General features: G+C 40.8%; 1 protein-coding gene across 5 annotated transcripts in view; it reads left to right on the top strand.

The window, feature by feature from the left end:
- Nucleotides 1–121: 121 nt before the first annotated feature.
- LOC104324928 (Y+L amino acid transporter 2) overlaps nt 122–24,902 on the top strand; it is a 29,123-nt gene continuing 4,342 nt past the window's right edge. The window contains exons 1-9 of one of the 5 annotated variants that reach the window (XM_069779631.1): nt 122–775; nt 5,134–5,308; nt 11,657–12,174; nt 17,511–17,636; nt 20,363–20,507; nt 20,899–21,022; nt 21,789–21,892; nt 22,205–22,301; nt 23,737–23,886. In XM_069779631.1, coding sequence (XP_069635732.1) covers nt 11,673–12,174; nt 17,511–17,636; nt 20,363–20,507; nt 20,899–21,022; nt 21,789–21,892; nt 22,205–22,301; nt 23,737–23,886 — 1,248 coding nt within the window. In that variant the 5' untranslated portion in view covers nt 122–775; nt 5,134–5,308; nt 11,657–11,672. The other 4 variants (XM_069779633.1, XM_069779632.1, XM_069779635.1 and 1 more) reach the window with 4 other exon arrangements.

The following is a 24,902-nucleotide window of genomic DNA, read 5'->3' on the forward strand; positions in this document are numbered from 1 at the left end:
TCAACTTGGAGTATTGGGTTTTTCTCCCTCCATCTGGTCTTTCCCATAGAGGAGGAAAAAAAATCTAGATGCTCTATTTTGGGGCTTGTATGCTGTGTGTATAATAAATTTTTTTCTTTCAGCCATACTGGTTACTCCTCAAGATACCGGAGAAGAGCAGTAGGTGGGAGGAAGTTTACACTGCATTTTTACAGGATTTGGTTTTTTATGTTTTGTTTTGTTTTTCCCATTTTGTTGCCAGGGCAAGCACTTCAGACCACTGCATCAGAAGAATGTCAGTCCAAAGAGGAGCCTGAGGGCAAGGAGGACATTGTGCTGTTCACCTTTGTTCTGCTAAGAACTGACACATTAGAAAGGGTGCAGCTAGAGCCTTTTACATTATTTGGTTACACCTGCTTAAACTCCTCTCGAAATCATAGTATGATGAGATCCACGTACAGCTTATACAAGTGAACCCTCAGTTAATACCTTTTTTACATTTCCTTAGTTAATGACTCCCTTACCTTTGTCATCTGCTATAAATACTTCTCATCTCATGTTGCTGGATCAAACTTATAATTCAATTTTATTTTTAATATTTACATGATGAGCAGTAGTTTGGGTCTGTACAAAGATCCAAGTATGCACTGCCCTGCCAGGCTGGAACTGATGTGCAAGTGTATCTTCTGCCATGACCTGACTTAACCTTCTTTGGACAACATCTCTGGTATCCTTATTTGTCTGAAGGATGGTGCTAATATGTTGAGGCACAAATGAGGCCACCTGAGAGGAAAAGGTACGTGGTATTTTTTTCAGCTCATTTCAGAAAATCTTAGTGACTTTACCTAGGTGGCTTCAAAACTAGTAAAAAAATTAGTGGTTTTAGTTTGTCGGAACACAGCACAAGCAAATGATTTTTACAAGCACTAATAAATGATTACAAGTTCTGCTAACACTATCTAAAATTTGGGAAAATCCAAACTTCGCACATCAGAAAAGCTGAAATTTACTTAAACTACCGTATAAAAAGGAGCAGATAAATGAGAAATCCTAAGCAATGGCTGTTTGGAAACCTATGGAGATGTAAGACCTGCCCCATTTCAATGATTCAGGCTTCAGCATGGGCATTACTAGTTGCCAACAGCTTAGTTTTTTTCCAATATCTGTCTTATTTTGTGAACTGAATCACAAGAATACAATGTATAATTTCTTAGATAGAAAAGGAGGGGGTTTAATTTTTTAAAAGTAAGTTTTTGGCAGAAACTTGGAATTTGCATTTCATCCTGCTTCTCCCTGAAGGCTGTAAAATTCAAACTAGGTAGCTGAGACCAGTGCAATGGTGCAATGAATGGTTGTGCTTTTTGTAGAGCAGACCTGAAGATGCCTAGCAGGGACAGGCTCTGAAGAAAGCTGCCAGCCTTGCTAGTGGAAGTTTGGTGCTGGAACTGTGTGTTTCGCTGCATGTCATATTTTAAGCCATATTTGTTCATTATTAGTAGTGCCTAAAGAAAGATTTGTGTCATGCAAGGTAGCAAAATAACATTTCTTAGATGTGTGTCCAAAATTCATCCTGTATTAAGAGCTTTCCTGAATTATGGTTTTAGTAACTAGAACAGAGGCTTCTTTAGAGGTATCTTCTTACAAGCCGATATGTTGTTCTTGTAGTAGGGTCTGCATGAGTTGCAAACTTTGTAATTTATTGTTTTTAATTACGTGTAAGAAGGTAAAAGTGGTCCTGCTATGTGTAAAAATCCTTGGCCTGCCAGGTGGCGTCTGATGTCTCACGTCTGGGGGTCTGCACCTTCTTTGCATTTCCCAACTCATGGAAAGCAATTTCTGCCTTAGAGCAAACAACTTGAGCACAGCACAGACGCCATGCATCCTAGCTTTACGTGCTGTGCAGAGTACATGATGGTACCTGTACAGGCTGGCAGGCTGATCTAAATTTGTGATTTGTGCTGTTGATCCTCCTCGGTGCTGCTGCTGCACCTTTGCACTCACTTGCCTCTGACAGGTTCTGCAGCCTACCGCCCACTGCAGCTTTTCTGCCAGCACCCCAGGAGCTGCTGTTCCCCAGAAGCCATGTGGATGAGCGGAGGAGCCCTGGGGAATGAGTGGGACAGATCCCAAAGCCATTCCAGGTGCTGCCAAGGCAACTGTGGTAGTTACCCACCCTTCAGTCTCCTCATAGTGGAGAGGAAATGTTGGACGTAGAAGATGAGGACCCACTGGTAGGACACCTGGCTGAGGGGAAAAGAGCGTCCTGCTGCTTTCTGAAGTCTCCCTGCTGACTCTTGCCTGTCAGTAGGGAACTAGCTTGGGGTTAGTCAATAATTATAATGACATATCTGGCCTACAGAGTCACATTCAGGAACGGTGCTGTCACACTGCTGCTATCACTATGGGCTGCGCCTCTTCACGTGCCATCACCCAGAGGTGGCACAGCTGCAGGACAAGTAATTTTCTACCCTCAGTCCTGAATACACATGCATCTGTAAGGCCATGAGTGTTGTTCTAGCCAAAGCCCAGCCCTCCAAGGAAATCCTGAGGCCACTCAGTAGAAATCAGTCCTATCTCCCTTTTCTTTCCTTGGGCCCTGAGCCTCCTTCTGTGAGGGAGTAGAATCCATAAACCTGCCCTCTCGTGTTAGGCAAGCACAGATTTCCTCAAGAGTGAAATGGAGGAGGGGGCGGCCACACTCAGGACTTGAGGGATACAGAAGAAGGGGTAAGGAGAAAGCTTTGGGGTAGGCGTGGGGAAAGGGAGGTGGAGGCTGCATACCTGATCCATACTGGGCATCTGAACGGTGTGTGGAGGTGACAGATGTATGAGCCGATATGTCAACGTCTGCAGCTTCTTCTGTTGTTTAACTCCAGTGCTGTGAAGGAGGAACAGAGTTTCTGTGCAACTGGAACACTCAGCACTGATTTTGACTGTGGTGGCAAGCCCAGGGTCGGCGAGGACAGTCAGGCACAGTCATGCAGTTCATGCACAACTTCTCTGTCAGGAAGAGACCACCACGCTGGGGGTCTCTGCTGCAGTCATGCCAGATCTGTGGATGTGGCAAGTGGGACCCTGCTCTGTGAGAGAAAGGGTTGCGAGCACTCAGGAGGACTACCGTTTGGAAAGCTGGTTGGTTTCCCCCTTGCACCTTCCAATACACAACAGTATTTTGTGCGCTCCTCACTTCTTCATAGCAATTTGTAAGAGATTTTTCAGCTTTTTCATGCCGAGGAGGAATGCTGCTGATGTTTCAGAGCACTGTTCTTGCTGACAATAAAAGCTTTTCTCTGAGTTGTAACAGCTCATTGAGAGCCCTTTAAAATGTACACATAAAAACGTCTTTTTACATGTACGTGGGGAAAAATAGAAACATAGGACTATACATACTATTTTTCACTTGTTACCATTAGATTTCATATGCCATTTTAGCACCTAGTCACTTAGTAGTGGCTGATCCTTGTGTTCTGCTCCCATACCTTGAGTTAACATGGTGGTAGACATTCCTTGATGTGGTCTGTGCACTATGCTCTGTCCTGCACCAACTTCATGGGATAGTACGTAAGTATCTGATTTTACCAGGATGACACAAATGGTGGCCTTTGTTTGTCATTCAGACTCTTGCAACTAATAGCAGAGGGTGTTTGGCAGTATTTTTTCAGTCAGGGTTAATTGTAAGTGCACCCATTGTAGACGGGGACTGCAGGAGCCTGTGCTGGCTGAGCACTAAGACGCAGGGGGCAGAGGTAAGGACCAGGAGGAAGCAGAGGACGTGACAGAGGTGTAGCTGAAGTGTTTGGTGCATCTGGGCAGCGGTATGAATGAAGAGGGCTCTGGAAATAATTGAAGTCCTCTTGTTTCCAGTGCAGAGTATGAAAAGCCTTCCTAAGCAGTAATGGAATTGTAGGAAAGAAACCAGAAAATGTCACAGGCTTATTCAGGCAAGTGTACCTCGCTCTGCTGTTCCATAAGCAAAAGTGTGTATGTGTAGTTATAACAGAAGAATTGCTATGAGCAGTAAGTTGGCACAGGAGAATCCTCACTGCAGAAGTGCCAGTCAAATTCTGCAAGACTAAAAATGAATGAGAAAAATATGTTATAAAGGAAGTCACATTCACTTCACGTTATCCATCCTGCTTACTTAAAATGCAAGTAAGCGTAATCTTCCTTTGCAAGGGAACTAGATTTTGTGTTCACAGAAGAAATGTTCAAGAAAGAAATGTTTTTCATGCACACTGCATGCTTTATGATTGCTCAATGCTAATTTATGTGCTGTTACTGTAAATTTGTGGGAAATGTCAAGTAGGATGTAACCATCAGGGGCAGACCAATAGAAAAATGGGAGATGTTAATAAAGAAAATGTTTTGTTTCATGTTCCAACATGCAGCCTCTACAGAATTAAAACAAAGGGCTGAAGCTGGCTCAGGAGGGGGATATATGAACAATATAAAGGTGCTCTCCAGCTCTAAGGAGGGGCAAATATCTGAGAGAGTCCGTCAGCATACCACATAATCAAAAAAACAGTTTGGTGCCCCAAATCAGAAACAGAACAAATTCAGGTTCAAATTTCAGAGTGAAAGTAATTATGCATTCTTCAAAATATGCATTCTGGTTTTTAGGCTATAGGTTGTTAACACTGCCCCGACTGAAGAAAAAGGTTTTAAGATGACAGAGGCCCTGATTAAGGAACATGGCTCTCAGCCTCTCTGTTCTTCCAGCAGAGAACAACATCCCTGCAAAACAATTCTGTTGCCAAAATGTTTCTTGATATATTATAATGTACGTAACCACAGCCTTGCAGGCAGCTGGAATTGTGCAATCTTTTCGGGCAGACTTAGAGAGCTCTCAGGGATAAATAACCATCGTTCGTAGATAAAGCAACTTGGAGGCTGTTTGTTCAAAATACTTGTCATATACCTGCTTTGAATAGTGTTTTTAAAAAGCACAGCCATTTCTGTGTAAACATTAACTGTAGACCTGTGTCAATCTATCACAGAAGCATGTTTTTACAAGATGTTACTTTAAAAGGAAGAAATAGGAGGAGCACTGACTTACGATAGAAAGATTTGGGTTGTTTTTATTATTCCTTTGGGTCACTGTGGGTTACAGTATGGAACGTGCAACATGATGCAACTCTTCTGCTTGTTTTCCAGTTGGATTACTGAGGCTGATTGGAGGGATATCTGTGTGTGAATTCATTTATTTCACTTTCCTGTGTGGATTAGTAGCCCATTCTGATGAAGTCCTGTTATCTGGTGCCTCAACTCAGTCCAGTGACTTAAGACTCTTGACCTGCTGGATCAGCTCCTTGCAGATGCCCTTTGACACGTAAGTACAAATTTTTGCCTTACTAGTGGCCTTGTCGTTCATGGAAAACAAAAATCCCAGTTTAGTGCTCTTGCATTCATTAACTTCGCTCTGCCCAGAAGACTTTATTTTCTGGTTGTTTAATTGTTTCAGTAGATATTGTGCTGTATACCATACTGGCTTTCCAAAAGTACTTCATAGACAGGGCAGCATATTTTTTCAGAACACAAAGCTGAATACATTGGGTAAGTAATTTCTTTCTTTGCTTGTTTTTTATGTTAGATTTTTTTTTTAGAGCTTATTTAATTAAAATAAGATCTTAACACTAGATCAGCCTGTTGTGTGTATCATGCATCATGTCATAAGTTATTAGAAAAGTCACAGATATATAATTCTCCAGTTAAGGAAAATAACTGCATTGATAAATATTTAACAATGAGTAGATTAAATTTAAAATAAAATATATCCAAAAAAGTAAACAGAAAAACATTAGATTGTCTGAAATTAAATAATACTTGTGATTTTCAGTTAACTACCACTCTTTGCTAATCTCCCCACTCTGAAAATCTTTCTGGTTTGGCAAGTTATGCCATAAGAATAAACATCATCTTTGTGTACAGTGTTAGTAAAAAGCTGTTGTGGCTTTCTAAATTAACAAGAAGGAATTAGACTGCATTTGCTTCACACTAACATCTGGGAAAGTGGTGTTCTTGGTTTCAGTGACACATGGATGAAAGATTTTTTTTATTTTTTTTCCCCCAACCTTCCTTTTGTCTTATTTCTATCACAACTTTATAAGGAATAGAGAGCAGCTGATATTTAAGCTGACTGCTTCTGCCTGCTAATGACCTCAGTTCAGGCTGTTTGGAGAAACCACATTCCAGGAGAGTCTGGGATCTTCTTTCTTGAAAGCTCTTATTGATTTTAGTGTTCATGCTACTGTAATAAAAATAATGGCTAAAGGCAAGGCTAAACCGAAAGTGGGAGAAGAGGCAATTCATATTAGTGTTAACTTACTTACCCATCCTGGTGAAACAGATATGTGCTTATTAGAGCAGCAGCTAGAGAGTCACTATTCAATTACAGTAGCCTTTCTGCTAAAGGAAGCAAGCATATCACCTACCCTCTGGTAAGCTGCTACCTTCTCTTTTTAATACCTTTCTTAGATTTGGTCTGCAATAGCTTCTCTCTCAAATATCCTCTGTGATTTGCTTTGGGGTGGGAATGGAGTGCTGAGGGTAGAGCAAGTCCCTCCTGTGGGAAAAGCAGCCTCTGACAACAGTAATGCAATTGGAGCATGTAAAGCATTAATTCAGTGAATATTTTTATAAACATAAAATTTAAAAACTAAAAGGAAATATGCTCATTTCCTACTGAGCGGGATATGTTTTCTTCAGAGGAGATCAAAGTGGATTTTTTATTGCTGTTTGGTGTTTTTATTATTATTGCTAAGAATGTTTTATTTTATGCTGTTCCTTCATAATGCATAAACTTGTTTTGTTTGCTTGATGTCCTCTCTCACTGGAAAACATTCAACAATATAATCTGCCACGAATACTCCCTTTAAGACCTGTTGATGCTCATGCTCAGCCACAGTGTTTCGAAGTTTGATCTATAAATTTTTGGTCATGTTGAAAACTGCTGGCTCATCGGATTTCATATTCCAATAGTTATTAATATAAACTTATATGGTTGGTTGGGTTTTTTTTTATTTTTGGTCAATCTGCTACACACAGGAGAAAATTACCCAGAGTGTACTTGGAGAAAATAACAGATTGCTCATGACTTTTAAAACGGCTTTCTACACATATATTGATTTCTAATGCAAACATAATTAAAACATGCTAGATTTTGGTTTTAAATGTCATCCTTAATATCATTAGTTTTCTAACTGAAACTAGAAAATACTGGGGTTTTATCAGTTTTATTGCCTGGTTTGACTTTGCAACGTTCATTGATGTCATAGCAGACTTTCATTATTGAGAAATTATGTCACAGTAGACAACAATCACCTAAAGAAAAGGCCATGAAATTATCTGAAATAATATTAAGGAGCAAATTTGATGTCCAGCATGTTCCAACATCTTTGAGAGGAGGTGACTTTCTAACTGCCCTCAGTTTCCAAGGGAATCTGCTGAAGGGAACAATATTGGGTCTCTGAGAGAGATCCTCTGATTTATTTACTAGTATTTCTTGAATTAAAAGTGGAGAATTTCAAAATGTCCCAACAAATAGAAGGAGCTTGGTCCCTCTGGAAGTCTATGGAGCAGTTCATAAGATGTCACGCTTCCATAACCCCTGACCAAGCCTTGCTTAATCATTTGGCAAAGGTTAATTACCTCCTCAAGAAGAAGGCAATCACTCATGAGGCTGTAGATCCCTGAAGGATGGGAAGTGTCTGAGAAAATCCTGCCTTGCTAAACCAGTCCTGCACTAATTTATGGAAGAACTGTCTTTGGTTTTAACTCTGGTTTTCAACTACTATCAAGCTGTCCCTTCTTCCTTCACTTTTCTGTGTGAATTCTGGCAGTGGCTTGACTAAAAAATGAGCTATTGAGAATTACCTGTATATGGTGTTATTGTTTTCTTTAACTTCTCAGGTGTCCATCTACAAGTTCCTTTCTGTTGCTGTTTGTGCATACAGGTAAACATAAGATTGCAAAGGATTTAGGGCCATTATGCCTGTCTGTGCTCGCAAGGCATTCTGCTTTTTCTCTAAGATGAAAATTTTCTTCCATTTGCTGAGGGAGACCCTAAGGAAGAGCAGGACCTGCATGAAAACAGGGTTCTGAAGTTTGTCATAGAGATCACTTGCTGGCACAAGTCACAGGCAAGTGTTTGCAGCTGTCTCATTTAGCCTGCTGCAGCCTCTGAGGCACATTGGCATGTTGATGCCTGTCTGAATCTCTGATTTCCAGAGAGCAATAACTCTTTTGGCTTGTCACAGTCCATGGGGACCAAGAGAGCAGGGACCTTCCTTCATGTCAGGAAAATCCTGTATTATAATAGGTGACAAATCCTTACAGTGAGTCCTCTAGCAGACAGGAATTCAGAGTGGCTTCCTGAGAATGAAAAGATTTATATAATGCAGTAATTAAAAAAGGGAGGTTCTTTGCATTCTTTGCATGCATTGCACAGCATGCGGATGAAGTGACAGCGATGACAGTAGGGCAGAACTATGGGCCAGGTTCAGTAGGAACAAAATAGCAGAAACTGTCTATGAGGGAAAGGGTTAGACCATGGCAACAGACATTGGGCGTATCCTCAAGTTGTTTTCATCACTGCCTGGATTGTAACAGCAGTAAATTCTTTACACAGTTGACAAAAAATTTCTTCTCATTTTGCTATTATATGGGAAGATCTGTACAGGAGATGACTTCCTATATTCCACTATGTTTTTTAACAGCATGAAGACTTTGCTGAGAACTAGCATGAGTCCTGCCTCAGGCAGACTCTGGTTATTTAAGGAAGACATAGTTCTCAATAAAGAAATCAGTAACAGCTTCAACATTGTGACCCTACTGAATGAAATCAATGCACTGCCAAAGCCAGTGGGAATATTGCTATTGGCTTGGGGGGGTGGGGGAGGGACAGGCAGAAGCTGTTTAAAATATTTTGTTCTCAAATTGCTGCTTTCTTGGAGATTTTCAGTGGATATAAATTAGGGTAACTTAACCACAGTGAAGTTACACATCTTGGTTATGGAAACTGAATCTGTTATCCTTTGATTCTCAGGCTGTACCTATTTGTGGACTTAATTCAGGTTAAAAGTTTTGCTAATGGGACATCTCTCAAAGTACAGAAGTTTGAACTTGTTTCTTCTTCTAATTGTTTTTCTTTCAAAATGGTTTCATCCACAGTCACTTATTTATGAAAGAAATATTTCCCTACACAGCTCTGGTTACACATTTTAAGAGATCTGAAATAATCTTTTGTCAGCACAAGAGAGAAGAAAAAAATATGCAAAACATTGTGTTACTTAAGAAAATAATTTAATCTTTACCTTTGTGCTCTCCTGAAAGCTACAGATTGTAAAAGTTCTACTAAACTCAAGTAGCATTGCCAGTTTAAATGCTCAAATTCCATTTAGCTACCAGGTCATCGTACTAGACATCAAAGTTCAGGTTTGATATCTTGTACACAACTTACCTGCACTAGTGACAGCATACCAATTGCATTATGTATCCTACTTTACAGGAAAATAACTTTATCTCATTTATCACTGAGACTTTATTTCAGGAAAACTGATAGCCATTGGTTTTGATCACTACTTGCATAGTTTCACGTTCACATGACCTCAGGAACAGCTGAATTTAAAATCCTCACTCCCATTGAGCTGTACTCAAACATTTATGCATTTTGGTTCAGAGCCAGAGCTCTGAATGACCCACATTTAAAAATAAAAAAAATACTAATAAATAAATAAATAACTAATTCCCAGATCAGGCACAAAAGGACAAGGTGATTTTAAACCAGTTCTGCTGCCAAAGTTGTATTAATACAGAGTTGTGCCCAAATTTCTAGCTTGCTGCTGTCCTGGTGGGCTCTCTGAACAGCTGTGATCACAGGAGGGGGATTCTGCCAACATTTCACATAGACATGGAAAGCGGAGACAGAGCCAGGAGGTTCTGGAAGTACTAGCTCGTGTTTCGGGGGGGTGGGGGTGTGTGACTTCTTTTCCATCCTTTCTTTCACAGAAGCAGAAAAATTGTGTTCATAGTAGTAAACTGGAAATGCTTAACAGGAATTTTAAGGAAGATACATGACTGGTGTATTGGATGCCTGAAACTCCTCCCCCCAGGCCAAGGTGACAGTTTTTATTCTTAGAGGGACAAAATGAGAAGTAAGAGGAGTCACTCATGTGAAGAGGAAGTCACCAAAAGATGGGAGACTCAGCAGTCACTCTTGAAAACCTATGGCAAGAATTAATATTTAACTTTACTCCAGTGTTCCCACAGTGCTCCTGCGGTTACAGAAAGTGCCATTGGGATGAGAAAAGCATTTAATCTTTAAAGAGAGTTTCACATCTTTTAATCTTTAATCCTCATCAGGCCTTATTAGTTATTTGATCAACTAAGAAACTGAGTTGCACCAAAAAAAAGCTGGAAAAGAACACATATCATTTTAAATTATTCAGGGCTGCTAAAACAGACATACTTTGCAACAGAAAGCAAACCTTTCAGGAAATTTGGAGAGGGCAGGTTGGTTGATTTAAACTGGCCATTGACCCAAGTTTTAACAACATAAATTTGTGATCAAATGTTTTTGGCCAGTGTCGCGTGGAGGAGCATTGTTCTTCTCGGAGAACTTGGCTTTAGCCCATAGGATTTTAAGGAATTTTTCTCTGGAAATGTTTTAGAGTGTGTGTGGAGAGGGGAAGAGAAGGAGATACAGATTTCTTTTGAGACAGTCACCAAAAAAAATTCATTGTTCTAAGTAAGCATCATTATGAGTCAGCAGGACCCGAGTTGAGACAGTTGGCTGCAGTCCCGGCTGTTACATTTCCCTTCCCCATCCCTGCGGACCGCAGCCCCAGAGAGGTGCGATGTGTGCACAGGGCTGGTTTATCGATGCAGCTATGCAGTTACGTCATTTTTCCCAGCTCCCAGCGTACTTGGATCCTGCCCTGTGAGCACCAGACTGGGAAGCTTTTACAGTCGTGTTTTGTTGGACTCCCTTATACAAAAGTGTTCCAGGGACAAGCTGTTCAAAACTCAATCCCTATGCATGCTAGCAGCTTCTACCTGGAAGTCAAGTGAGGCTGATAACTAAACAAGCTGCACTCTTCACTGCAGCAGCTATCTCATCTCTAGGAACCACTAAAGCTCTTTTCTTTATCCTCATATTAACATTAACCTCCTGAGGTTGGGGTTTTTGAGTATCATCTTCTCTCTTTTCTCTTGTGTTCCTCAGCAGGTAATTTTCAGATGGATGTTATCTGGTGAAACAAATAATGATGAAATAAAGTTCTTCCTGGGATGAGAGCAAAATTTAGGGAGAGGTATACCTGTAGGGGACAATCCAGCTGTATTAGGATATGTTTCCAGGGGTACAGTGTCTCCTTCTTCCCTAAGGTAACTTCAGTAACATAACATAGAATTACAATTCAAGATAAATAATAAAAGTGAACTGAGAGTTCATGAAAGCTTCAGGTTCTATAACCAAGGACAGTGGCCTCACATTTGTCCATTAAAAGGTATAGAACAGTGAAAGTTAAGAAAATTCACTGGTATGTGGTTCCTGGACTGCAAGGTAAAAGCAAGCAAAATAATTGTTCTTAGTATTGTTTATGCCTTGTATGCTAATTATCTTATCCATGTCTCTGATGCCATGTGCGTTACAAAAGATGTTTTCTCCTCTTGTTTTCAGGTAATGATAGTTGAAGATGCCAGCCCCCTGGCGAATATGCTGCAATAAAAAATCCAAAACTAAGAATGGAAAAGCTGAAATGGACAATATGGCAGAGAAAAGTGAAAAAATGCAGATGAAAAAAGAAATCACATTACTAAATGGAGTTTCTTTAATTGTAGGGAACATGATTGGCTCTGGGATATTTGTATCACCCAGAGGTGTTTTAATGTACAGTGCTTCCTATGGACTCTCTCTAGTCATCTGGGCGCTTGGTGGGATGTTTTCACTGTTCGGAGCTTTGTGTTATGCTGAATTGGGAACATCCATCGTTAAATCTGGAGCCAGTTACGCCTATATCCTGGAAGCATTTGGTGCTTTTGTGGCCTTCATCAGACTCTGGTCTTCCTTGCTAATTATCGAACCAACAACCCAGGCAGTGATAGCAATCACGTTTGCTAACTATATTGTTCAACCAATTTTTCCTCATTGTGAGCCGCCATATGATGCAGTCAGGTTGATTGCAGCTGCTTGTATATGTAAGTAAAGTTATGATTCCTACAAGTTAAGAACTATAATTGTAGGTGCCCAGAGAGATTTTTCTGAATTTCTATTCCTTTGTCTTCTGTGAAAATAATCATTGCCTCTCTAAAACATGTTCTTAGGAACTAATAATCTTTTATTCAGTTGGATTTTATTTGGGGCTGGGATTATTAGAGGGGAGAGGAGAATTACAACAATTTGGCTGGGTGAAACTATGACTGCTGATTAAAGATACATATATCTTTATGGATCATTGGCCTAATTGGCACCCCACATTTGGTCCATGCTCTCTCTCCCCTATTTCTTGCAAATCACAAAATATGAACAAAAAATCTTAAAATTCATATGAAATTAAAAATACTCTGCCTAATATGAGTGTTGTCTCTAGAGAAATTGTGTAGTGTAATCAGACACTGCAGAGTTGACTTCATTGTAACTGTATGTCTTAGGTGAACACAGGGATAAGCATTACATATCTATCCTCCAGTAGATGGACTGTACTCAGATTCTTTTCCTTATAAACATGGATTTTTCAGGTTAGGGTATGTGTTCCTTTGAGGCTGTGCTATAGCATGATCTTTTAAAAATGGCTTAAATGGTACAACTCAACAAAAACTTCCAAAAACGATAAGTAATTTTACTTAAAGATAATATAATGTATACAGAAAATTCTGAAAAGGTGTTTTCTCTGCATCCCTGACTCTTGCCACTGTGGTGCAGAGGAATTTCACTTCTGAAAAAGGGTCCATGGTATAACTTGAGACCATCATGACCACTCAGCAGTCTAAAAGGCAACTAATCCTACCCCAAAAGACTTTATCAGCTGAGATTCTCCACTTGCACAGGAAAGTAGTTATTTATTAGATCAAAATTTCTTTCCCCAGCGTTCTAAGTGCATGTCATGAGACCCCAACACTTGTGAGTAGTCTTCAAATGCTGATGTTTCTCTAAGGCTTCCCTTTCTTAGTTATTCTTTCCATAGTCTTTATGTGACACAGCTGCGTGCTCTAGTACCTCTGATTCCTGAGCTGATGCCCCAGGTGTGGCTGGTAGCTGCTGCTTTCTCATACAGCAAATTAGTTGCATCAACACTGACTAGTCTTATAACAAGCATTTCCAGTACCAACCCCAATTGCTGGGAAAATTGCAGTTTATAATATTAACTGTGATACACAGTTCAGCAGTGTCAGATAGCAAATTTATTACTAGCTTGAACAATTTTTTATAAGGCTCAGTAGCATGGATTTAATTGGCATTTCACTAACATAGTGGAGAGAACTTATTTAAATCTCTCTATATAGTAGAATTTAGTGGGAATTCCATGGCAAGGTTGCATTGCCTTGAATTTAATTACACTCTGCAGCACATGATACATGTCATATGTCATATAGACATGCAGTAAATATGTCCTTTGTGGTGTTTCAAATAGCACTTTATAGCATCATAAATGACTCCTAAATGTTCAGTTTTAAAAAGTTCCGTCAACACTTACTTTATCATTTTTAAGAAATAACCCTATAATTTTAACAGTTACTGATAAATACTGTTGTACTTTTATGAAAAAGGTATATGGTTAAGTTCTACTACAGAGATTTTTTTTTAAATTATAGAGCATAAAAATCTTCTTTCAATGTATAGGCCACATTTAGAATCATAGAGTCATAGTTTGGGGTGGAAGGGACCTTTAAAGGTCATCTAGTCCAACGCCGCTGCAATGAGCAGGGACATCTTCAACTAGATCAGGTTGCTCAGAGCCCTGTCCAGCCTGGCCTTGAATGTTTCCAGGGATGGGGCGTCTACCACCTCTCTGGGCAACCTGTTCCTGTGTTTCACCACCCTCATCATAAAAAATGTCTTCCTTATATCCAGTCTAAATCTACCCTCTTTTAGTTTAAAACCATTACCTCTTGTCCTATCACTACAGGCCCTATTAAAAAGTCTGTCCCCATCTTCCTTATAGGCCCTCTTTAAGTATTGAAAGGCTGCAATAAGGTCTTCCCAGAGCCTTCTCTTCTCCAGGTTAAACAACCCCAACTCTCTCAGCCTTTCCTCAAAGGAGACGTGTTCCACCCCTCTGATCATTTTTGTGGCCCTCCTCTGGACCCGCTCCAACAGGTCCATGTCCTTCCTGTGCTGAGGACTCCAGAGCTGGATGCAGGACTCCAGGTGGGGTCTCACCAGAGCCGAGCAGAGGGGCAGAATCACCTCCCTCAACCTGCTGGCCACGCTTCTTTTGACACAGCCCACGTCACAGTTGGCTTTCTGGGCTGCGAGCGCACATTGCTGGCTCATGTCCAGCTTGTCATTCACCAGTACCCCCAAGTCCTTCTCCAGAGGGCTGCTCGCAATCCCTTCATCCTCCAGCCTGCACTGATACCAGGGATTTCCCCAACCAAGGTGCAGGACCTTGCACTTGGCCTTGTGGAACCTCATGAGGTTCACACGGACCCACTTCTCAAGCTTGTCCACATCCCTCTGTATGGCATCCCGTCCCTCAGGCATGTCAACTGCACCACACACCTTGGTGTCGTCCACAAACTTGCTGAAGGTGCACTCGATCCTACTGTCTATGTCATTGATGAAGATATTAAACAGTACTGGTCCCAATATGGACCCCTGAGGGACACCACTTGTCACTGATCTCCATCTGGACATTGAGCTGTTGACCACTATCCTCTGGATGCGATCATCCAGCCAGTTCCTCATCTACCGAACAGTCCATCCACCAAATGCATCTCTCTCCAGTTTAGAGAGAAGGATGCTGTGGGGCACGTGTCAAAGGCCTTACAGAATTCCAGATAGACAAGATCTGTACCTCTTCCCTTGTGCACTGATGTAGTCACTCCATCATAGAGGGCCACTAGGTTGGTCAGGCAAGACTTGCCCTTGGAGAAGCCATGCTGGCTGTCTCGAATCACTTCCCTGTCCTCCATGTGCCTTAGCATAGCTTCTAGGAGGATCTGTTCCATGATCTTCATAGGCACAGAGGTGAGGCTGACAGGTTGGTAGTTCCCAGGGTCCTCCTTTTGGCCCTTTTTTAAAAATGGGTGCAATCCATTCTTTGCATCCCTTGCCAAGTTCATCTCCAGCCGCGCCTTGGCCTTCCTGACCCCATCCCTACACAACTGGGCAGCATCCCTATACTCTTCCCAGGATACCTGACCCTGCTTCCACTGCCTGTGCATTTCCTTCTTGCCCTTTAGTTTGACCAGCAGGTCTTGACTCAGCCATGCTGGTCTCTTGCGTTCTTTTCCTGATTTCTTACATGTGGGGATCGAGAGCTCTTGCGCTCTATGGAAAGCGTCCTTAAAGATCTGCCAGCTCTGTTCTGTTCCCTTGTCCCTGAGGGCAGTTTCCAGGGTGTCCTATTGACTAACTCCTTGAACAGCTGGAATGTTGCTTTCCTCAAATTCAGGGTCCTGACTTTACTCTTCACCTGACCCATACCCCTCAGGACTGTGAACTCCACCAGTGCATGATCACTGCAGCCCAGGCTGCCTCCAGTCTTGACATCCCCAGTTAGCTCACTTGCGTTGGTGACCATCAGGCCCAGTATCGCATTCCCTCTTGTAAAGCTGTCTAAGAAGTTATCCTCAATGCACTCCAGGCATCTCCTGGATTGCTTACAGCTCTCTGTGCTACTTTTCCAGCAGATATCGGGGTGGTTGAAGTCCACCAGCAGGATGACAGCCTGCAAGTGTGATGCCTGCTGTGGCTGGAGCAAGAAGGCTTTGCCAATAGGCTCCTTTTGATCAGGAGGCCTGTAGTAGACACCAACCACAAGGTTCCCTTTGTTGTCTCGGTCTCTAATTCTTACCCATAAGCTTTCAACCTGCTCGTGTCTATTCTTCAGAGACAGCTCTTCACTATATCCACTTCTTGACATAGAGGGTGATCCCTCCACCCCTCCTTCCTTTACTAGAGCAAGGTTTACAGAAGTCATTATTTACAGACATTTAAAAATTATATTCAAACCTGACCCTAGGCATGAACAATCGTTATATGACCTATTGGGTTTTTTTAATACCAGAATAAAAACAACATTCTGTCCCCATTGAACAGTATTGGTATTTTAACAGGAAATAGTGGGGGCAAATCAGGTCCCGCTTCTGTAAATAGGTCTATTATTACGTTGACAGCTGACAGGACACTCTTTCAAATATGCATAATCACTCATGATAATGAAAGCAAGAAGTTCTTTGAGCATCTGTAGTTGGGTGCTAATTTCCTTACTATATCAAAAGGTTTCTAAATGGTTTTCACTTTAAGCATTACAAAATCCTTTTCTTTCCTTTCAAAACTGAAGTGTAGATTATAGGCAGGTCAAAGAAACAGAAGCAAAGACCAACAAGAGTGCTAGAGAAGAAATAGGCCATTCTGATCCATCCTTGAGAGCACTCTGCACTGCCCATGCTGCATTTGTCCTGCTCTCTTCTCCAGCAGCTGGGCTTCATATCTGGTACTAATGCATAGCCTTACCTTTCCTCATCTATCTCTGTTTTGAATTATGAAAGTGCAAGAGAGATAAGTTTCTCATGGTGCCGTGTGTGTGCTAGAGAGAGAGGAGGTGGGCATGTGGCTCAGCCCCTGGCTGGACCTGCTGCCAGCCAAGCAGCAACATTCATCACAGCGCTTTATCCTCTCACTGGGGTTTAAATTCTGCGACAAAACTGAATACAAAGAATATGGCAGAAGGAGGAAAGGAGAACAAGTTGATCCCACCCACCCTCTGCAACCAACTACTTTGCTATTTCTATTAGATTCTGTCAAAATTGAGGCTTGAGAGGACTCTGTAAGTACTTCTGTAATCCTCAGACTCAGGGTCAAAGTGTGAACGACACAGCTTCTAAGCCATGGGCACACAGTAACAGTGTGCTGGCCTGGCTTAGTTCAGGATCTTGTCCACAGCATTCAAACTTTTTGGTGCAGGAGCTGTCCTTACTCTGTACATAGACTAGAGCTCAAATCAGCATGGAAAACCAGGAAAAACTTCAGTTCAAACAAAAGATATAAAGAAATCTCACCTTCTGCATGTGAGCAACTCTGTTGACTTTAATGAAATTTAAAGATTACTTAAAAGGAGCAGGAGTTAGTCCTAAAATTCAAAAGCTGATGTCTTTTGTCATGAAAATAGTATCCTTCAGAAAACAATTGTGTAAATTTTAAACCAAGTATTTCATTCATTTTAATAATAGGTGGTCCTGAAATGGTGAAATTTGATTCTGTTTTATTCCTTGAAAGACGGGTGGTATCTGGAAGGATGATTTGAAATATACTTTAAGTGACGTAAAACATACAGTGCTCCTTTCATGCAGATTCTTTTTCTCTGCAGGTTCCTTAACATTTATTAATTGTGTTAACGTGAAGTGGGGAACCCGTGTACAAGATGTTTTCACATATGCAAAAGTTATGGCTCTTATCTTGGTGATATCTGTTGGCCTTTACAAAATTGGTAAAGGTAAGAATAATTTTCATTTACTTAAATTCTTAAAAATGAACCATATATGAGTTTCAAAATCTGTGCAGGAAGATCAGACTGTTTAACACTTACATATGAAGTGTTGTTTATTCTGGAAAAAACTGTCTGCCATAGGAAGATCAGAGGAACTTTATGACTTGTTAAGCAACGGGGGTTTAATTATTCTTCTGTCCTTAGTGTGGCAAACCAACACACGCCAAGTTCTTCATTGCTTGGGCTGAAGAGCAAATAGCAGCTGAATTAACATCAGTTTAGTGCTAACTAGTTTAGTGTCAGCCTTGTTTCCCTGACTCATGCTTGTTAAAGGCTAATGTTGCTACTTGTCCTATGACAGGACAGCACAGCAGAAATTGCTGGATGCGTCCTTTGCATCACTTCTCACCCCTAGCTTTTCCTGCCCTGCCCATGGCAGAGAGCCACCGGAGTGCCCTGCGAGGGGAGAGGATCAGGAGGGAAGGAACTTGTCCTTTCCTTCATTGGTGAGAGGGCGTGCTTGTTCCTAGAAACAAGGGAGAAGGCTGTAATAGTGCAGTCCTGTGATTCACTCTGGTATTGTAAGACATCACAGGACAGATGAGACACCTCCTATCATCAATAGCTGGACTGAACTGAATACACTGAAAGGATGGAGACCAGTTTATTCCTGTGCTACCTCTGATCTTTGCATATGACAATAGATTTGCTTTTATTAATTTGGGCCTCTGGTACAGTGAAGTCTCTTCCAACTCTAGCTCTGTTGCTTAGTTACTAAGGTTTCTCCGTTTTCCTTTCCCATGAAATTCTTAAATAGCCATTGTATCTTTATTCAGTTGAAATAAAGATGGTTTCCCCTCTTCAGTTTAGGAATTGTCTTTTTCTCTTGCTGAAACTGTCTTATAAAACCTAACACGCATGCTTGCTTTTCCATGTTTGCTGGCCTTCTCCTTTCCCTGGCTGCAGTTGCATCACCTGTTACGCTGCAAAGCTACACCAGACTTTAAGAGAGCTTTTTTGTTTAGCCATTGTCCATGCATGTCAGTTGTCACCGGTTTGTTCAAGTCTAAAGAAACCTGATCAAATGAACCCAGTCCTAAAGGCAGGAACGTGAAGATGCAGAGGAAAAGCATTGCTTAAGGGCCACAGTTAAGTGAAGGAGTAGTTTCCCTCATAAAGCTGCTGCAGTTTTACAAAGGTGTGAGCCTGTGATGTCACCCCTATAGCAGCTTTGCCCTGTCCCCACAGTCCCAAATTTACCCATGCTTTCGAATCTCCTCCTTCAAAACTCCCAGCCCACTCACTGGTGTGCAGCTGCCACCATACAGTTTGGCCCAGCGGCCGTTGCCTCTGCTCCTGCATCCGTATAGCCCACGGATGTTCCTTTACATTGCTCCATGGGGTGAGGGAGGGTGAAGGTGGAGAGGAAACATTACTGTGAGGAAACACAAACCGCTGAGGGCTTTACTGGTAGTAAAGGTCTCATCTGCTTTGTTTAAGCAGAACCGAGCACTTAAATATAGAAAGGACTGGGAGGAGGAATAATGTAGACTTCTGGAGGAAGCTGTGATCAGGTCAATGCACTCTTTTAAACTCAGCAGCTGTTTTAACTAAAAGGACAGTTATGACGTTTTAGCCCTGCTGTATTCCTTCTGGTGTGCTCAGACACGCCTCTTGTTTTAAAACACTGTGAATGTATCTGATTTTGAGTATGAGCTGTCTTTATTAAAAAAAGCTTTTCTTGGTCCTTTTGGATTTTTCATTTCCTTCCTTCCAGCCATTTTCTTCCCCAAAATGTGTGTACATCTTGTAGCTTCACTTTCCTCGGTTCAAACAGTCTCCTGGTAGTTACTGCTCTTCAAAGACTGAATTGCTTTTGTGGTATCTGTAAACTCCTTAGTTTAACCACAGGGTGAAATTGTTTCACTTTACAACAAAGACCTTACTTTCTTCCCTAATAGAGGTTTCAGCATGTTTCTGTCTTCCTTAATACTTCACCCACTTCCATTTATATTAGGTAGTTGACTTTCCTTCTGCAAAGTCAGTAAGGCCTTTCTTCCCCTTTCCAGAATCACAGTGAAGGCTCACACAGTTTCGTTAACGTTTCTCCTATTTTGCAGCATTCTGCAGGTTGTCATCTCAACCAATTGAGGTAAACTAGAGGAGAATTTTGAAAGGAAAGATTTTTTAAGTCTCCTCTCTTAATTTTGGGGAACACCTTTGTGGGGCAGAGCATCCCACTGAGAACCATGCCTCCAGGAGTTCCTCCTCCAGTGGCCACTAATTCATCTGGTGAAAACAAAAGCACAGAGATAAGGAAGAAATATGAGACAGATTCAGGAACTGAATCTGGGTTTCCCAAGTGCCTCTGCCTGGCTGACAGGGCGTAGCATGACCTCAGTATGGCTCCCTCCTTCTGTAGGCTAGACAGTGATGCCAGGAGACAAGGACGCCGTGAATTTTGGTAGAACCACACAAGTCACATCCAAATACCAGACATGGGAAAATGTCTTCTGTTGTCTCCCTGTACAAGTGTAGCTGTCTGAACGTCTGACTGAAACTTTCCCATTTGTCAAGTGAAAATATAAGCTGTGCACTTTTAGAAATAGTAAGGAAACCTGGATGCAGTGGGGTATTATTTCCTTTTGGTTAGCTGAGACTTTCAGTGTAGTGTCCTTCTATGTCGTAGTCCTTGAAACGTAACAGGCAATCGGTCCCTGTGGTTTGTACAGGAGAAACGGAAAACCTGAGAGCTCCATTCGAGGGCTCAGCCACAAACCCAGGGATGATCGCGCTGGCTCTCTACTCTGCCCTCTTCTCCTACTCGGGATGGGACACACTCAACTACGTCACTGAGGAAATGCAGAATCCCGAGAGGTAAACATGTTCTTTTCCTTTGAATCACTGAAGCGTCCTGGTAAGACAGGTGATGACAGGACAAGCCGCTCTGTATTTGTTTCTGACTGGAAATTAGTCAAATTGCTCTTAAATTGCTTCATATAAAAGACAGTATATAAAATTTACAGGTATAAATGTACATTTTTTTCTCTAAAACTTGTGACAGACCCGCAAGCAGTCAACTAAGCTGCTTATGGAATAGTTCCACCCATGGCTGCACATTATTTTATAACCCCATGATTACAAAATGATGGATTACAAAAAGTGATGGAGGTATCCATTCACAAATGTTTGAATTTGGGAACAATCTTCTCTTTAAATATTCCTTATTTAAAGAACATGAAATAATTTTGCCGTTTTCCTTTTACAGGAATCTACCTCTTTCTATTGCAATTTCAATGCCTATTGTGACTATTATTTACTTGTTGACTAATATCGCATACTACGTAGTGTTGGACATGTCAGCTATCCTCACAAGTGATGCAGTGGCTGTGGTAAGTTGTATAAAATAATTAGAACACAAGTTACTGTATGGATGACACTGCAGAAGAATCTCAGGTAGCATACTTCTTGGCAAAACAATTCAAATATTTCCATGCTGAAGGTTGTTGCTTTGTTTTAAACTTTGTTTTCATGTAAGAGCACCAGTATATTAGAAGGTGCATATAAAGAACATATCCAATAAATCTGCTCTTGTAAAATCCTCTTATATACTCTGTAAATCCTGCTCCTAACAGTACTTCATTGTAGAAGACGCTTTTGCCAGGGCCAGACAGAGAAAGAGCTATGGGGATTCTGGGTGCTTTAAGAACCAAGGTTTTTTGCTATCATTCTACTGTACAGTGTGTGATGTTTAATGCTTCAGGATCACAGCAAAATTTTCAACACAAAAATGTGCAGTGAAATGCTTTTTAAATCCTTATCAATATTTTATACAAAAGTACAATTATAACTCATGGATTACTAATGTCAGAATTTGTCAGAATACATTGAAGTCAATACATCTTCTTCCATTATCTCATTGACTTGGTCTAGGCTTAGAAACTTCTTTTAAAATTCTTTTTTTTAATGTATCTCCATTTTTATTTTGATACTGATCAGTTTTTCCAAATTCTAATTTCCCAAGTTGTTATCGGGTGTCATAAGAAAGCATGGGCTATGGCAATATATTTGGGCTGGTGTGTTTTCATGAGAGTTTCTCAGGATTGTCCATACGCTTAAGGTAACAGGCATCATTATTGTTTTCTTTTTCTGTTACAGACATTTGGCGGTGAAACCCTTAGTTATGCTAAGTGGATAATTCCTATAGCAGTGGCCATGTCTTGCTATAGTGGCTTAAACTCATCAATAATTGCAGCATCTAGGTATGAAATATAAGATTTATTTTAAATAACTGAGAAGGAATTATTTATTATTAATCTGCATTCTTTACTACTACATTGTAAAAGTGACACAGTTAATTGTTGCCATGTCCAGTTGTTCATTTATGATGGAAGGATTGTTATGATCTGACATGTCTTCTCAAGATCAGCACCAATTGATAAACTAAAGCCACTTGAGAAGACAGCAGGATTTACAACACACTAATAAAAGAATTAATGCTGCCTTTGTCAGAAAGCAACAAGCTATTCCTTGGCTCACTGTCTGGTTGAGTTTTCTTATTCTTTTTTTTTTAGGCTTTTTTACGTTGGAGCCAGGGAAGGCCATCTCCCTGATAGTCTGAGCTTGATTCATATAAAGTGCTTCACACCAGTCCCTGCTCTCCTCTTCAATGTAAGTGACAGCCCGGCCCCATGCCTGGCGGGGGGGACAGCCAGGGGTTCGGACCTGGGGAGTATAACACCTCGCCTCTGCCTGGTGTTTCTCCTGGGCGCCTCCTGCGCTGGAGACATCTTCCTCAAATGCTCTCAATTTCTAAAACTCATTAAGGGTGGTTTCGTTATTTTGTCTGGTGGGGTTTTTTTCAGGGGAAAGAGAATGGCTTGATTCACATTCATATGCTCTCTGAACAAGATTAGTGAGAAGTGCAGTAGCATTACTTAGAAAACAGAGAATGGCTAAATATGTAACAGTATAGACAAGAGTTGTTTAAGTCTTTACGTGAGTTTTCAGAGTGTCACTGGAGAAGAATATGGCAGGAATATTTCTGAGTCACTGCCGGAGGCTTATTTTCTAGGACTCTAGTTATAACAGGAGTGACAAAGCACTTAAAATTAAATTCCTACCATTGGATGCCTATAGCCATATTGAGTTTTTCTCTTGCTGTCACTATACAAATGAATCTTGTGACACAAAGTCGAGGAACCATAAGGTATAGAATTAGTGCAAATGGTCTTAATAAATAATCCATAAATCTAACAGATTAAAACAAGGGGGAGGATATGCACAAACAGAGAAGGTAGAATCATTCAAAAGCATTTCACTGCTGTTTATTTGAACGTGTATTTTATTTGGTGTCTTCCATTGCCCTGTGTTACATATGGTTTATAAATGGATTATTATGCCAGTCCTGTTTGACATCAAAAGATTTACTACAATTTTTAATCTCATTATGTATACTCTTCTTAGAGGGATTCTTTTTGCACCAGTAAGATGAGGTATATTCCCTTAATACACCACCATTCATGTTTTTCACAGTGGAACTTAGTTCTGCTCATCTGTTAAGACAGACATTAAATTCGTGGTATTTTAGGTCTTTCCGTGCAGGCAATATAGCATACCTGCATACCACAGAATTTACTCTAATGGTCTCAGTGTATGAGTGGACTGTGAAAGCCTCCAACAGTGAAACTAAATTAAAAGTTTGCTTTCAAACTGAAGCCAGCCAGAACAGCAGGGTGAGCCGCTGCCGACAGAAACCTTCTTAGCAGCCTTCTCCATAGTGCAGCAGCGTCTGAGGCTCCTTATCTGGTCTTCTTAGGAGGGTTTCCTCCTCCTCCTGCTGAAAAGTAACTTCTCAAACCCGACACCTCTTCAGCCAAATGTGGTGGTCTCATTGCTGTGTTTAAGGAATAGATACCAGCACGTTTCACGTGGCATATTTGCAGATTTCTCAGAGTTTTAAGTACATCCTTCTTGCAAAGGCCCGATCTCTTAAGTCCAGACAAATATATTGGAAACAGGCTGTTTTATAACTTTACTACCTCTTTATTTTATAAGACATTTCTTTATTTTCACATTAAAAAGTCTTTGTTTTTATTACCCCTAGGGCTTAATGACTTTGCTTTATCTCCTTGTGGAAGATGTTTTCCTCCTTATTAATTACTACTGCTTCAACTACTGGCTCTTTGTGGGTCTGTCTATTGCAGGACTAATATATTTGAGATATACTCAGCCACGTAGACCACGGCCTATCAAAGTAAGTAAACAAGAGAGGAAACAAGCCCTAAAAGCCAGCTAGTGCATGTGTTTGTGTGATCCTTAATACCACACCCATAACATTGCCAGTTATGTTATAGACTTATTTATCAGCCATAGAAATCCTTTCAACATAAAAGGTAAGAAATGAAGCAGCAACACCCATTTGAGTTGCCACAAGAACATCTGTTCTGGTACTTTTGCTATGAGGTTGAAATTATATTTACCATTTTGTTTTTCCTTTCATTCAACTTTATAACTATACTTATTTCAAAATAAAAAAGGAATAAATAAATGCCTGGGGTCCTTAGCCCATCCTGGAACAACCCCCATTTGTATTGTTCAGAGCAGACCTCAGTAGAGCTCCTGCAGAAGTTCAAAAGCTTGAATAATCAAATATATTTTGATTGTTCCTCCCACTGCATGGGGTCATAGACAGTAACATGCAAGTTTAATGACAGACTGTAGAAAAACATCTAGCTATCAGTTAGGAGAGGGAGACTGCACAGAAACAAAACGTGCCTAAAAATTGTTTCTAGTTTTAATCCAGTGATTATCCAGGAAGCAGGGACGGAAACGCACAGCTTCCCACAGGCACACAAAACCACACGCTGGCTCCCATTTCACTGTGCTCTGTTGGCTCCATGACCTGCATTTTGATTCTGCAGTGATGCAGTAAAAATTATGAGAAATCCAAATTAACACCCAATCTAAACATTTCTTCCTCGTCACTGTCTCTTCCTAACCTCCTGCACAATTTTTACCAACACTTTTTTTTCCATCTAACTGTTACATTCTGATTATAAAAAACACATGGTTCAAACAAAAGCATAAAATATCCTAAGCACCTACTGATTGAAAACTTTCCAGTCTTCCAGAGCAGACCAAATTTTCCTGAAGAATGTTCACACTTCATTTCCAAAATCTGCCCCAAAATACATGGAAGATAAAGACGAAATCTTGCCTTATTGGCAGTTTTGCTACTGACTCTACTAAAGTAAGGATTACAGTCAGATT

The sequence above is a fragment of the Haliaeetus albicilla genome, chromosome 3, assembly GCF_947461875.1.
Source record: "Haliaeetus albicilla chromosome 3, bHalAlb1.1, whole genome shotgun sequence".
In the NCBI taxonomy this organism is placed as follows: domain Eukaryota; kingdom Metazoa; phylum Chordata; class Aves; order Accipitriformes; family Accipitridae; genus Haliaeetus; species Haliaeetus albicilla.